Source organism: Macaca fascicularis, chromosome 12 (assembly GCF_037993035.2).
Source record: "Macaca fascicularis isolate 582-1 chromosome 12, T2T-MFA8v1.1".
In the NCBI taxonomy this organism is placed as follows: domain Eukaryota; kingdom Metazoa; phylum Chordata; class Mammalia; order Primates; family Cercopithecidae; genus Macaca; species Macaca fascicularis.
In genome coordinates, this window is record NC_088386.1 from 119,932,651 (window position 1) to 119,945,226 (window position 12,576).

General features: G+C 41.5%; 1 protein-coding gene across 2 annotated transcripts in view; it reads right to left on the reverse strand.

Moving 5' to 3' along the window:
- Nucleotides 1–867: 867 nt before the first annotated feature.
- The window catches only part of SERPINE2 (serpin family E member 2), a 65,320-nt gene continuing 53,611 nt past the window's right edge, over nt 868–12,576 (reverse strand). For both annotated transcript variants that reach the window (XM_065526170.1, XM_045368384.2), the window contains exons 5-9: nt 10,714–10,912; nt 8,685–8,785; nt 6,330–6,416; nt 3,251–3,334; nt 868–1,615 (exon numbers count right to left, since the gene is read on the reverse strand). In XM_065526170.1, coding sequence (XP_065382242.1) covers nt 1,578–1,615; nt 3,251–3,334; nt 6,330–6,416; nt 8,685–8,785; nt 10,714–10,912 — 509 coding nt within the window. In that variant the 3' untranslated portion in view covers nt 868–1,577. The remainder of the gene's footprint in view (nt 1,616–3,250; nt 3,335–6,329; nt 6,417–8,684; nt 8,786–10,713; nt 10,913–12,576) is intronic.

Consider the following 12,576-nt stretch of genomic DNA (forward strand, 5'->3'; position numbering starts at 1 on the left):
GTGAACAGCAAAGCTCAGCCCACTTGACAAATAATTCCAAATGGCAAACTGATGGAGTGCCGAATGTGAGGTTTTAATGTATAAAGGCAAGTAGGACTCAAGGGCTAAAAAGAAAAAATGTTTTTAAGTTTTGGTAAATATTTTAAACTTAAATTCTGATTTAGGTTAGACCACATAAATCTGTAAGAAATTCGTTTTTTAAAAAGCAGGCAAATGGTAACATCAGAATTAGGATGTTTGTAGGCTGAACGCAGTGTGGCTCATGCCTGTAATCCCAGCACTTTGTGGGGCTGAGGTGGGTGGATCACTTGGGGTCAGGAGTTCAAGACTAGCCTGGGCAAGATGGCGAGGTACATCTCTATAAAAAGAAAAAGGAAAAAAAAAGAATTACGATGTTTGAGTTCAACTTGGAAAGTTACCTCAAAAAAAACCAAAAACAAAAACAACAAAAAAACACAAAAAACCTGTCATTTCGAAAAACTCCTGCCTATCACCAATCACCAAAAACGAAACAGTCCCTGTTCCCTGAGATTTCCAAAATACATGGCACCCAGCAACTTCATTCTGCACTTGCTACAAAATCCGTTTCTTTGCTGAGAATTCTTAGCCATTGCTGGAGTGAATGTAGCTAAGATTAGAACTAGGATTACTGTAGTAGTTAACTCTGTTGCAGTGATCTATAAAATGAGGCATGTTGAAGTGGGTAAAAATGTTTGATTGGCAGGTCTAGAGGAAAAGGATAGGAAAAGTTTCCGGGCTTTGAATTTCCTGATGTTTACATAAGTACAAAGGTTTATAAGAAGACGCTGACGTATGTTTAAAAGGCTCAGTTTCTTCTATTGTATTTTCAAATAGCAGAGAAATAGCTTTATTTTTACTACTCATAACAGTTTATTTTTACTTTGTACAAAATACAAAAATGCAAATCCAAGGAGTACAGACCAGTAGTGACAGGCACACTGCACAACAGCAACCTTGTCTAGCAAGACATGGGTTTTTTAAACTTTATTTTAGTGAATACATGCATTATATAAAACAACAACAACAACAAAAACACAAAGAGGCTAGAGATTTCACCGTTTCTACCCCCAAAATAATGCTTGCTATCAAGACTTTGGAGGGGGATGGGGGAAAAGAATTTAAAAGGCAAATAATATTTTTTTCATAAAAAGTAAAAGCTACCATAAAACATTTTTTTTTTTCTGTCACACTGATTAAATTTCTTCCGAGAAGCCGCACATATAGACAAAACAAAACAAAAATTCCTGAACTGGACAAACAGCAAATACTCAAGAGGGTTGTTAACCTAGGTAACAGTTCAGTAGTTTAAAGAATCTTTTAGACATTTCGAAGCCTTTCTAGTCATTCCTCAGTACAGTGTTCCAGCCATCCTGCTTGTTTTTTCCCTCCAATACCTCCCAGCACAGAAACGCTTGCATCGAGTCTGTTCCTAAGAACTAGTTTGGAAAAAGAAGCGATGTACAAAAATATTTAACAGAACTATGAAAGATGCAGGAAAGGAGTCTTTCTTTGTAGCAAAGTAGTCGTTGCTTTGCATGGTTTCTTTTGTGTACTCTTCAGGGTTTGTTTATCTGCCCCATGAATAACACAGCACCTACAGAATTAAAAGAAAACAATGCATGACTCTAAATTAATAATCCTTAAAATAAGCAACAAGGATGAATAAAAAATAAGAAACAAACAATCATGTTTGACCTCTTGCTCAATAGTGTTGCCCATTAGAACTTTCTGCAGTGGTAGAGATGGTCTATATCTTTGTTGTCCAGCATGGTAGCCACTAGTCACATGTGGCCAGAGAGTGCTTAAAATGTGGCTAGTGTGACTAAGAAATTGAATTTTAATTTTATTTTTTATTTCCTGAGACAGAGTCTTGCTCTCTCACCCAGGCTGGAGTGCAATAGCGCAATCTTGGCTCACTGCAATTTCCGCCTCCCAGGTTCAAGCAATTCTGCCTCAGCCTCCCAACAAGCTGGGATTACAGGCACCCACCACCATGGCCAGCCAATTTTTTGTATTTTTAAGAGATGGGGTTTTGCCATGTTGGCCAGGCTGGTCTCGAACTCCTGACCTCAGGTGATCCACCCGCCTTGGCCTCCCAAAGTGCTGGGATTACAGGCATGAGCCACCGCACCTGGCCAGAAATTGAATTTTTAAAGTTAATGTTAAGTAGCCACATGTGGCCAGAAGCTCCCTCATTGGCTGGCTCAGTTCTGGAGCATGCCAATTAGAACATCACAGATGCAATGAGATAAGAGGATAAGGAACTATCTTGTATTACTGATTACATAAAATAGTAAAAGCTAAAATATATATATTAGTGCCTACTCTTGTACCAACAAGAAGCCAACCTCTCTACAAAGATAAACTTATACTTCATAATTGTAATAAGCAGTCAGCACTACTGTTGTCCTCATTTTAAAGATGAGGCTTAAGGCCAGAGCCAAGTTTGAACCATGACTCCCAGAGCAAAAATCTACTGTATTAACAGTTCCCAAGGTATTTCAATAGAGTGGGCTTATAAAGTGACACGGTTTGGCGCTGTGTCCCCACCCAAATCTTGCCTTGAATTGTAATAATCCCCATTTATCAAGGGCAGGGCCAGGTGGAGATAACTGAATCATAGGAGCGGTTTCTCCCATACTGTTCTCGTGATAGTGAGTGAGTTCTCACGAGATCTGATGGTTTCATAAGGGGTTCCCCACTTTGCTCGGCTCTCATTTTCTCTACTGCCACCCTGTGAAGTGGTGCCTTTCACCATAATTGTAAGTTTCCTGAGGCTTCCCTACCCATGTGGAACTGTGAGTCAATTAAACCTCTTTTCCTTATAAATTACCCACTCTAGGGTATTTCTTCATAATAGCGTGAGAACAGGCTAATACACAAAAGCTGAAGTTATATAGCTTCTAGCAAAATTGAACGACCACATTTATATAAATATGGAAAAGTCAATAGATGTCAAAAGTGTTCCTAAGGGATGCTGAGCCTCTCTGTTAAAAACAACAATCCGCAAAACCTAGAATCTTGTCAGTGTGTAAAAGATTCCATCACACCTGTAAACACAGCCTTTGTTTTCCTATCTCTTTAACATGGGTGGTTATATTCGAAGCACTTGCAACTACTGACATTAGAGAAATGGATTATGGGCACCACTGTTGGATATAATGAAGAGTGCAAGATACCTTTTGAAATTCTAACAAAGAGGGAATGATGGAAGAGGAGAGTCACTTACCTGTAGGATTATGTCGGATGAAAAACAGAAAAGGTCTGTCTACTATAAACCAGGGAGGCGATGATCTTGCAATTAGAATTGCAGCTATGGGAAGAAAAGGAAAATATGTTGTGCACATTACATGAGGCCATGTAAGCATAAGGCCAGCAAGTTAGCTAGCTTCATGGACCCTCAGAGGCTGGTGTCTGAAGACACACTTAATGTTTGTCCCATAGGCTGACCATGTTACAACAGGCTCAATGATCACCATTTACTAAGCCTACCTTGGGCCAGGCCCTTTACATTACTGTGTCATCTCTTCTACAGAAGCACCATCTCTGATAAACGTACTTACTCCTCATAGAGTTTTGATGAGAATTAAATGACATAAGATATATTATAGCTCTTGGAACAGTGTTTGTCACTAAACACACCTAATGCATATTCATTGTTATTATTAGCTATTTTTTTATTCACACCATCTGCTTTGCTGATAAAGTCCCTGCTCCTTTTTTTTTTTTTTTTTGAGATGGAGTCTCACTCTGTCACCCAGGCTGGAGTGCAGTGGTACGATCTCGGCTCACTGCAACCTCCGCCTCCCGGGTTCAAGCAATTCTCCTGCCTCAGCCTCCTGAGTAGCTGGGACTACAGGCGTGCACCACTACACCCGACTAATTTTTGTATTTTTAGTAGAGACGGGGTTTCACTATGTTGGTCACGCTGGTTTCGAACTCCTGACCTCAAGTAATCCATCCGCCTCAGCCTCCCAAAGTGCTGGGATTACAGGCATGAGCCACCGCGCCCGGCCCCTGGTCCTGTTTAGCTTCTCTAAATCTTTTCTGTATATAAAGGCCCAGCCCAATTCTTAGCTTTCGTGTCTGTGCCTTCTCCTTTGGCACACTATTTAGGTTTCCTTTGCACTGGAATGTAGACCACTCATCCAGGACCTACTACCTCTGCTGTTCACCTCACCAGGTGTAGGCATCTGACTTGGAAAGCAAACTTCTTTAGGCTCATGGGTCTTGGTCATTCCTTGTCTGCCAGGCTTGCTTCCACTTAATAAGCCTGAGCCAGGGCCTCAAGGAAGGGTAGGCGTGTGGCATTACTACCACATGCCTGTTGCAATGGCTCAGTCCTCTTGCTCAAACCCCATAAAGTATTGAACACTTGGGCTTGATGTTATAAAGGAAACACCTGCAGTTATGCTGGAGCAAGGCCTTTTCCCAGGGTTATTAAAAACAAGTATTAAATAGCAGGTGTTATGGACTGAACTGTGTCTCCCCCCAGATTCATATGCTGAAACCCCAAACCCCTAACATGACTATATTTGGAGACAATGCCTTTGAGGAGGCAATGAAGGTTAAGTAGGGTTCTATTCTAATAGGACTGTTGTCCTTATTTGAAACGGGAGAGACACCAGGGATGTGTCACATGTAGAAAAGACCATGTGAGGACACGGAGGGGCAACCTCTGGAGATCCAGAGATCTCAGGAGAAACAAACCTGCCAACACCAACAGCTTGATCTTGAACTCCCAGTCTCCAGAAGTGCGAGTGCTGTTGTTTAAACCACCCAGTCAATGGTATTGTGTCATGGCAGCCCAGGCAGACCAAGACAGGAGGACCTGGGCAGTTACATGGGGCCTTGCACTGGGTTTAATACTCTGCTGTTGCTATCTTGAAACTCTAAATACATTTTCAACAAGGGGCTCCATATTTTCATTTTGCACAGGACCCCACAAACTATGTAGCTGGTCCTGATAGTTACACTCGGCAAAATTGGTCAATGACTTTTAGATGTTACTACTTAAAATTACCTAGAAAAGACAAAAAGCATCTTAAAATTTCCAACCCTCTTATTCCAGGGTCTTTGTTTTAAATGCTACTTTAAAGGAATTTTAAAAATGTTTATTCGAGGCCGGGCGCGGTGGCTCAAGCCTGTAATCCCAGCACTTGGGAGGCTGAGACGGGCGGATCACGAGGTCAGGAGATGGGGACCATCCTGGCTAACACGGTGAAACCCCGTCTCTACTAAAAAATACAAAAAAACTAGCCGGGCGAGGTGGCGGGTGCCTGTAGTCCCAGTTACTCGGGAGGCTGAGGCAGGAGAATGGTGTAAATCTGGGAGGCGGAGCTTGTAGTGAGCTGAGATCCGGCCACTGCACTCCAGCCTGGGTGACAGAGCGAGACTCCGTCTTAAAAAAATAAAAATATATATATATTTATTTGAGAAAGGCAGTAACACATCTATTGTGAGTATAACTGGTATGTTTCAGTAACCAGGATATTTGACCCAGCTGCAAGTGTAGCTAAGATTTTCACTTTATGGGCTCACAGAGTTGGCCAAATCTATTCATCTAATTTCCTACAGATAACGAGGGGTGAAAAAACTGACTTACGATTGTTCTGTTTTCTCCTTCATTATGTTAACCACTGAGGAGGAAGCAGATGTGGATGTTCTAATTATCAAGGAAGGCTGTAAAGCAATCCTGCCACAATTGAACAGATGCTGGCGGATTCTTCAGTTTATCCTGGATAGACCTGATTGCCTATTTTCTTTTAAGTATTTGTTGTTTATTTTATGTTTAAATCTGAAGATTGGTCTTTTTTTGCCAGTAAGAAGCCAGAACATGTTTTATCCTCCTGAGAGCAGGGGTCAGCAAACCATTGTCCTCAAGGCAAGTCTCCCAGGCCAAATCCTGTTTTTATGAATAAAGTTTTATTGGAACACAGCCACATCTGTTTACTTGTATTGTTGTTGGCTGTTTTCATGCTACAATGGCAGAGCTAAGAAGCTGTGATGGAGACGGTATGACACACAAATCTGAAATACATACTTTCTGGCTTTTTATAGAAGTTTGCTGACTCCTGTCCCAGAGGAGTTTCTCTCACTGAAATGCTTTTCTTTAATGAAACAGATTCTGAGCTTTGTGGTTACAGGTCTTCAATCTGTCTGTACTCACTGCTGTCTCCCGAGGGTCAACCCACACACAGTGCCTGGCTGGAAAGAGGGTGCGTTACATATTTGCTCAACCAATGAGTATACAGGAGTGTGTCTGCTCCCCTGCTAGAGGAAGTCCTGCCACGTGACCCAGTGCTTACTTGTTGCTGCTGAAGCTTTGGTTCCATCTTCACTGACTTCAATTTTTGCTTTTTGCAAGATATGAGAAACATGGAGGTTTTCTGACCCTGTTTCCAGAAAATAAAACAGTATCAGCATTTGTTTGATCGGCAGGCCATTGGTTGGTTGGGGAAGTAACCTCAAAGCTCAAAGCCATGGCAAATTCCAATTTTTAAAGTGTCAGAAGACATGACCTCTGACAGTCCTGGTGTTGAAGGCTGCAGACAGCTGTTACTTGTGAATTTCAGTCCCTGCTAGGTGAACTGTGATACTCACTTCTGGAGAGGGGCCCAGGCCCTCAAATGATTTAGTGCCTCTATCAGTTCAATTCTGATCACTAGAATTGTATTTAAAAAATGAAAAGAGCAGAGCTATAAAAAGGAAGCCCAGTTTTCTGGAAGCAGCAAGGCAACAAGATTATTTTTCAGTTACAGAATGCAGATGCAAAAGGGATTTCAGACAGCACTGACAGATGGGGAAACTGAGCCCTAGAATGTTAAGTAATCTTCCCTGCAATCATACAGCTAGTTAGTGGCAGAGTAAGTCCGGGCTCTTCACAACAGCCACTCATCTCATGGGCATAGGAGTGAGAGAAGAGTGCTGAACAAGAGTTTAGATTCTCCGGGAAGGGCCAAGGCATAAATGCAGTTGTGTCTCAGGGACCTTCTGGTGAACTCACTTTACTTCTCAGCAAATTCTGACCATTCCAGCAGCACCCACTGGGTATAGCTTTCACAGAGAATGCAAACTGAAGTTGACATTAGTCTGGATGGGACACAGGTCTGGATGCAAAGGGAAAATGTGCTTTTTGTGTCATCTGCTTTTGAACTATCTGCACCAATGCCCAGCTCTAATATGACCAAATTGTGACTGAGACGCACATTTATAGGGCCCAAGTTACATGCAGTGTTAAAGAGAACTCTCCAGGAGAATTTGGGGCACCTGGTTCTTCCTGTGAATACCCCCTATTTAGCATTTCAGCTGCTATGAATAACCTCGAAGGGGAACGTGCAGATGAAAATGGTACTTTTCAGACTTTGCTGGGCTGAGGGACTGTGTTAAAATGGATTCTGTTTCAGTGGGTCTGGGTTACACCCAAGACTGTGCATTTCAAACCAGCTCCCGGGTGATGTTAATGCTGTTGGGCTGGAGGCCTGAGTTTGAGTCATGAGGGATTAACGGCTATGAGAATATCCACGGAGCTCAGGTTCACCAGAGCAGTCATGTTTGTCCCCAGAACAGGTACTAGGTGTTTACTAGCACGCAACTGAAGCTGGCAATGAGCTAATTTCTTACCATTCAAGGTTATTTGCAAACTGGAGTACAAATCATGTTCAAGCCATGACTTTTCCTTGGAAAGACTGCTATGTTCTAAATTTAAAGAACAAAGGACTGACCATTCAAACATAACTCTAGAGAAAGGTACATACACTGCTGGCAAATGAAAAGTATGCCTTAATTGCTTTGGCAAAGAAAAATTTTCATCAGATTCATTTGAATTTATATTGTTTCAGATTAATGAGCATGAAATGCCAAAATACATATCTGGGTATAGTGTATGCCTGCAGTCTTGATTTTTTCAAGCAAAAGGAAAAAGTTGGCATTTGAAAACAGAGCGACAATATCTAAGTCAGAGCCAATATTAATAAAAGCAATACATGAAATACTCCTTTATGTAGTCACTGGGGCTTCCCATGAAATGTACGTGCAAAATGTAAGGACGCTTACTTAAATTTAAGGTCAAGAGCAATGACTAGATAAAGAAAATGAGGTATGTATATACCATGGAATACTACTCAGTCATAAAAAGAATGAAATAATGTCTTTTGCAGCAACTTGAATGGAGCTGGAGGCCATTATTCTAAATGAAGTAACTCAAGAATGGAAAACCAAATACTGTATGTTCTTGCTTATAAATGGGAGACAAGCTATGGGTATGCAAAGGCATAGAGAGTGGTATAATGGACTACAGAGACTCAGAAGGAGGAGGGTGGGTTGGTGAGGAGCTAAAAATCTACTAATATTGGGTACAATGTACACTACTTGGGGGAGGGGTGCACTAAAATCTCAGACTTCATCGCTATATAATTGATCCATGTAACCAAAAACCACTTGTACCCCAAAAACTATTGAAATAAAAAGATAAAAGAAAAAAAATAAACGAAGGTCAATAAATAAATAAACAAAGGTCAATAGCATCATTTGGCAATATATCAAAACCTCGTACAGTTTTAGGGCAGCACATTCCTAATTCGGATCCTTTTTCCTCTGAACAAATCAGTCTCGGTTTGTAACACTTTCTTCAAGTATACAGATACATTTCAAATTGAACATACTTGTTATTTTCGTAAAATTTGCCTTTGATGAATCAAACATGTCGGTAATGCCAAGGGCTTTCAGCGGCTCCTTCAAATCTGTCTGTGCTACAGCTGTGAACCTAGCATGAAAGCAGAAATGGAGAAGAACATCACGAGGCTATAAATGCCACAACATGATAGAGTCGGTGCATGTTTACAAACTGATTCTTTTAAAGTAATATCTGAATACCGATCTGAATTGCATCTTAAATTTCAATTCCAAATTTAAATACCAGATAAGTAAAGGACACCTCATCTCTCAAACAGTTGGCAAAATGAGTCGTACATACTAACGGCAAGAATGGGCACTCCCACCCTCAGGTGTAATTGGCCCCCTGTTCCAATACTTAGGAAGATCTACAAACATAAACATACTTCTTTTATACTGACGTGGAGGCTGAGTGTTAACAAGTTCCCAGTACTCTGGAAGATCTATCGTTCTTCCCCATATCCAGCTAAAGTTTCTCCATATTCATCTTGGCTGCTCTAAGACCTGCCATCCTTATCGGGATTGGAGATGGTCAAAAGAGAGGAGAAACATTCCTGATAGTTCATTTTGGGATTCTTTTTTTTTGAGACAGAGTCTTGCTCTGTCGCCCAGGCTGGAGGGCAATGGTGCGATCTTGGCTCACTGCAACCTCTGCCTCCTGGGTTCAAGCAATTCTCCTGCCTCAGCCACCCAAGTAGCTGGGATTACAGGCACCCACCACTATGCCTGGCTAGGGGTTTTAGATATTTGTATTTTTAGTAGAGACGGGGTTTTTCCATGTTGGCCAGGCTAGTCTCGAACTTCTGACCTCGTGATCCGCCCGCCTCGGTCTCCCAAAGTGTTGGAATTACAGGCGTGAGCCACCGTGCCCAGCCCCTTTTGAGATTCTTAAAGTATTTTACTATTAAAACAGGAGCAAAGATTAGGCATAGGTGACATGATATTATATTTGGGTATAACAGGTTTCCTGAATATTTGTGAACTACTTGGCCTTGGGGATGCATGGATATAGATGTGTAAATGTCAGTTACTATCATCAGAGGATGCTTTATCAGATTTGATCTCATCCTGTGGAAGAGCACCAAGGAGAGGGGGGCAGATTCTCACCACAGATGGGCTATAATGGTTAAGAACCTGTTCTTCACCCATTGAGACCTATGATGCCACCATCTTATTTATTTATATATATCAAGCATTGCCTACCTGAAGGCTTATTTTACCAAAAAGTAAAAAATAAAAATAAAAATAAAAATCTTGAAAGGATTAGTAACACTTATTGTGAATGTGTTACTCTGATTACTTAACTCGGTGACCAAAGAATCAAAAGCTATTAGAACTCTCCACTACCACCAAGACCTGGGTTGTTAAAAGCTCTGGATGGTAGGAAGGCAGCAATGTTGAGAAGTTCATAGAAAGGGAACAACGTTCATTGCTTCTTCACAGTTCTGGACAAAGCATTCGCTGACCTGTTAGAACATGAAGATTCATACAGGATTTGGGGTTACTTTTCCCATGGCTTCAAGTCATAACAGCTCAAATTCCATCTCTGTCTTACTCTTAGGGTATAATAGAAAAACTGGCTGCTGTGGTCTTCATGAACTTCTAGCTAAATAAATAAACTAAAATGAAGCTCCTTATGAAAGCACATGGAGTTCTACTAAACGTCACTGTACTTTCATCCATACTATGATGACACACATATTTTCAGTCTTTTAAATACAATGAGATATGTCAAAACGCCCCTGCAGTACCCTGAAGAGCTTAGGCTCATGTGAAGGTTTAGAAACCAAGGCTGCCCTCTCTCCTTTCTGACGATCCACATCTTACCATACAGGAAGCACAGGCATTGAATAAAAGCGTTTAGAAAAGCATGGCCTCGTAATCTCACCATGAAATTTCTGCAGAACAGAACAGGCTTCATGATGTGCCATATTTTTGCCTCATGTTGTCTGGTGTCCGACATAACAGCTGCTGATTGAACAATGCCACTGTTTTCTTTGAGGGGAAGGGGCCACTTACTTGGGCAGGATCACCTGCACCCTCTTGGGCACCATGATGCTCATCCAGCTGTCTATGGTCTTGGCGCTGATGTGTGGGATGATGGCAGACAGCGGAGTGGAGCTCTCGGTCGGCAGTGCAATCAGCATGCTGACGCTTTCCCCGTGGTAGGGCAGTTCAATGAAGTTGTACCATAAATCACTGGGGGCACTTGTTGACCCTAAAGAAATCAGAAGCAAGTTCAGTGTATCCTTGTTGACTTCTAGAAGTGGCATGAGTGCTTGCTGGCCACCGGGATAGCTTCAGAGAGCAACTCAGTTGGAGAACTTCCCTTTTCCACAAATAGCTTCCTTAGAAGGACAAAGATAAGGACAATTATTTCTTCCTTTCCCGGTGAAGAATTCTCCTTTCTTCAGTCTAGACAGAATGCCTTTGGGTATCACTGAAATCACTTTAATTCTGTTGAGGAGAATTTAACTAAATCATAAAGTGCTTAAAATTCAGTGCTTTGCAAGAAGTTGACGCTTACATGAATAAAAGAATACATTCAAGCTGCCTTAGAATCATTCCTTTTTGTTTTTAGTTTTTTTTTTTTAAATAAACTGTATTGTGTATATTAAGGTACACAATATGATGTTATGGGATACGTATAGATAGTAAAATAGTTACTATGGTAAAGCAAATTAACATATCCATTATCTCACGTAATTACCCATTTTGCTGTGTTGGGGACAAGACCAGCTAAAATTGACTCATTAAGCAGGAATCCCAACATGGTGCAATTTTATTTCCTATAGTCCTCATTTTGGATAAGCCTACATGTGCATGTGAAGAGAGAGAGGGATACACAGCACCCACAGGGCCCACTCTGTGCCAGGCCTATACCCTGCAACAGGTTGAGGATCTACAGCACCTCGTGGGGTAGGCATAAGAAGCACTATTTTGCAATTGAGGAAGCCACCTTTAGAGAAATGAAGTAACCTCCAAAGGATGCATGGCTAAGAAGTGAGGAGCCAGGAGAGTCTAACTCTTAGGGTATAACAGAAAAACTGGCTGCCGTGGTCTTCATGAACATCTAGCTAAATAAATAACTAACTAAAATGAAGCTCCTTATGAAAGCACATCGAGTTCTATTAAACGTCACTGTACTTTCATCCATACTACGATGACACAGATGTGTTTTCAGTCTTTTAAATACAATGAGATATGTCAAAAAGTCCCTTCAGTACCATAAAGGGCTTATGCTCATGTGGAGGTTTAGAGACCAAGGATTGTCTTCCTCCTACTTCACCACCCTGCCCTATTCACTCTTCACCCATTCCAGGAATCACCATTGGGGTTTTAGATAATTTATGGTACTTCCACTTAATAACGAAAACCCAAGAATAATGTAAGCCAGCATTTCTCAAATGTTATTTGGAGAGCAGTCTACCTACAAGATGCTCTACAGACAAAACAGATTCCACATCCTCGGGAGTTCAGCAAACAAGAAGAGAGAAAGCAAGTTTCCTGCATGATTTTCACTGATCTTTTCTTTGGAGATGACATGTGCCAATCACTGCCTTTTAAGACAGGGAACTTCAATATGCCAGTTCTCCATAGAACAGGGTTGGGAGGGATGGACAGAGGGAGAGATGAAGAGAAAGACACCAAGGGAGGGAAAGAGAGTGAACTTGAGGAACACTGAAATATGATAAAAATAGTGAGGTTATTAGAATATATGGCACTACAGGATGACACTACAGTTTTTCCCTAAGGAAGAAACAACATAGACAACTGGCAGAGGAACTGGGGCTCTCCTGGTCCTAGCACACTGCATTTCCTGCAGGGCTGTTCAGTAACCCAGGTGCAGCCCGCCTCAGCTCCCATGTGCTTCGAACTCTC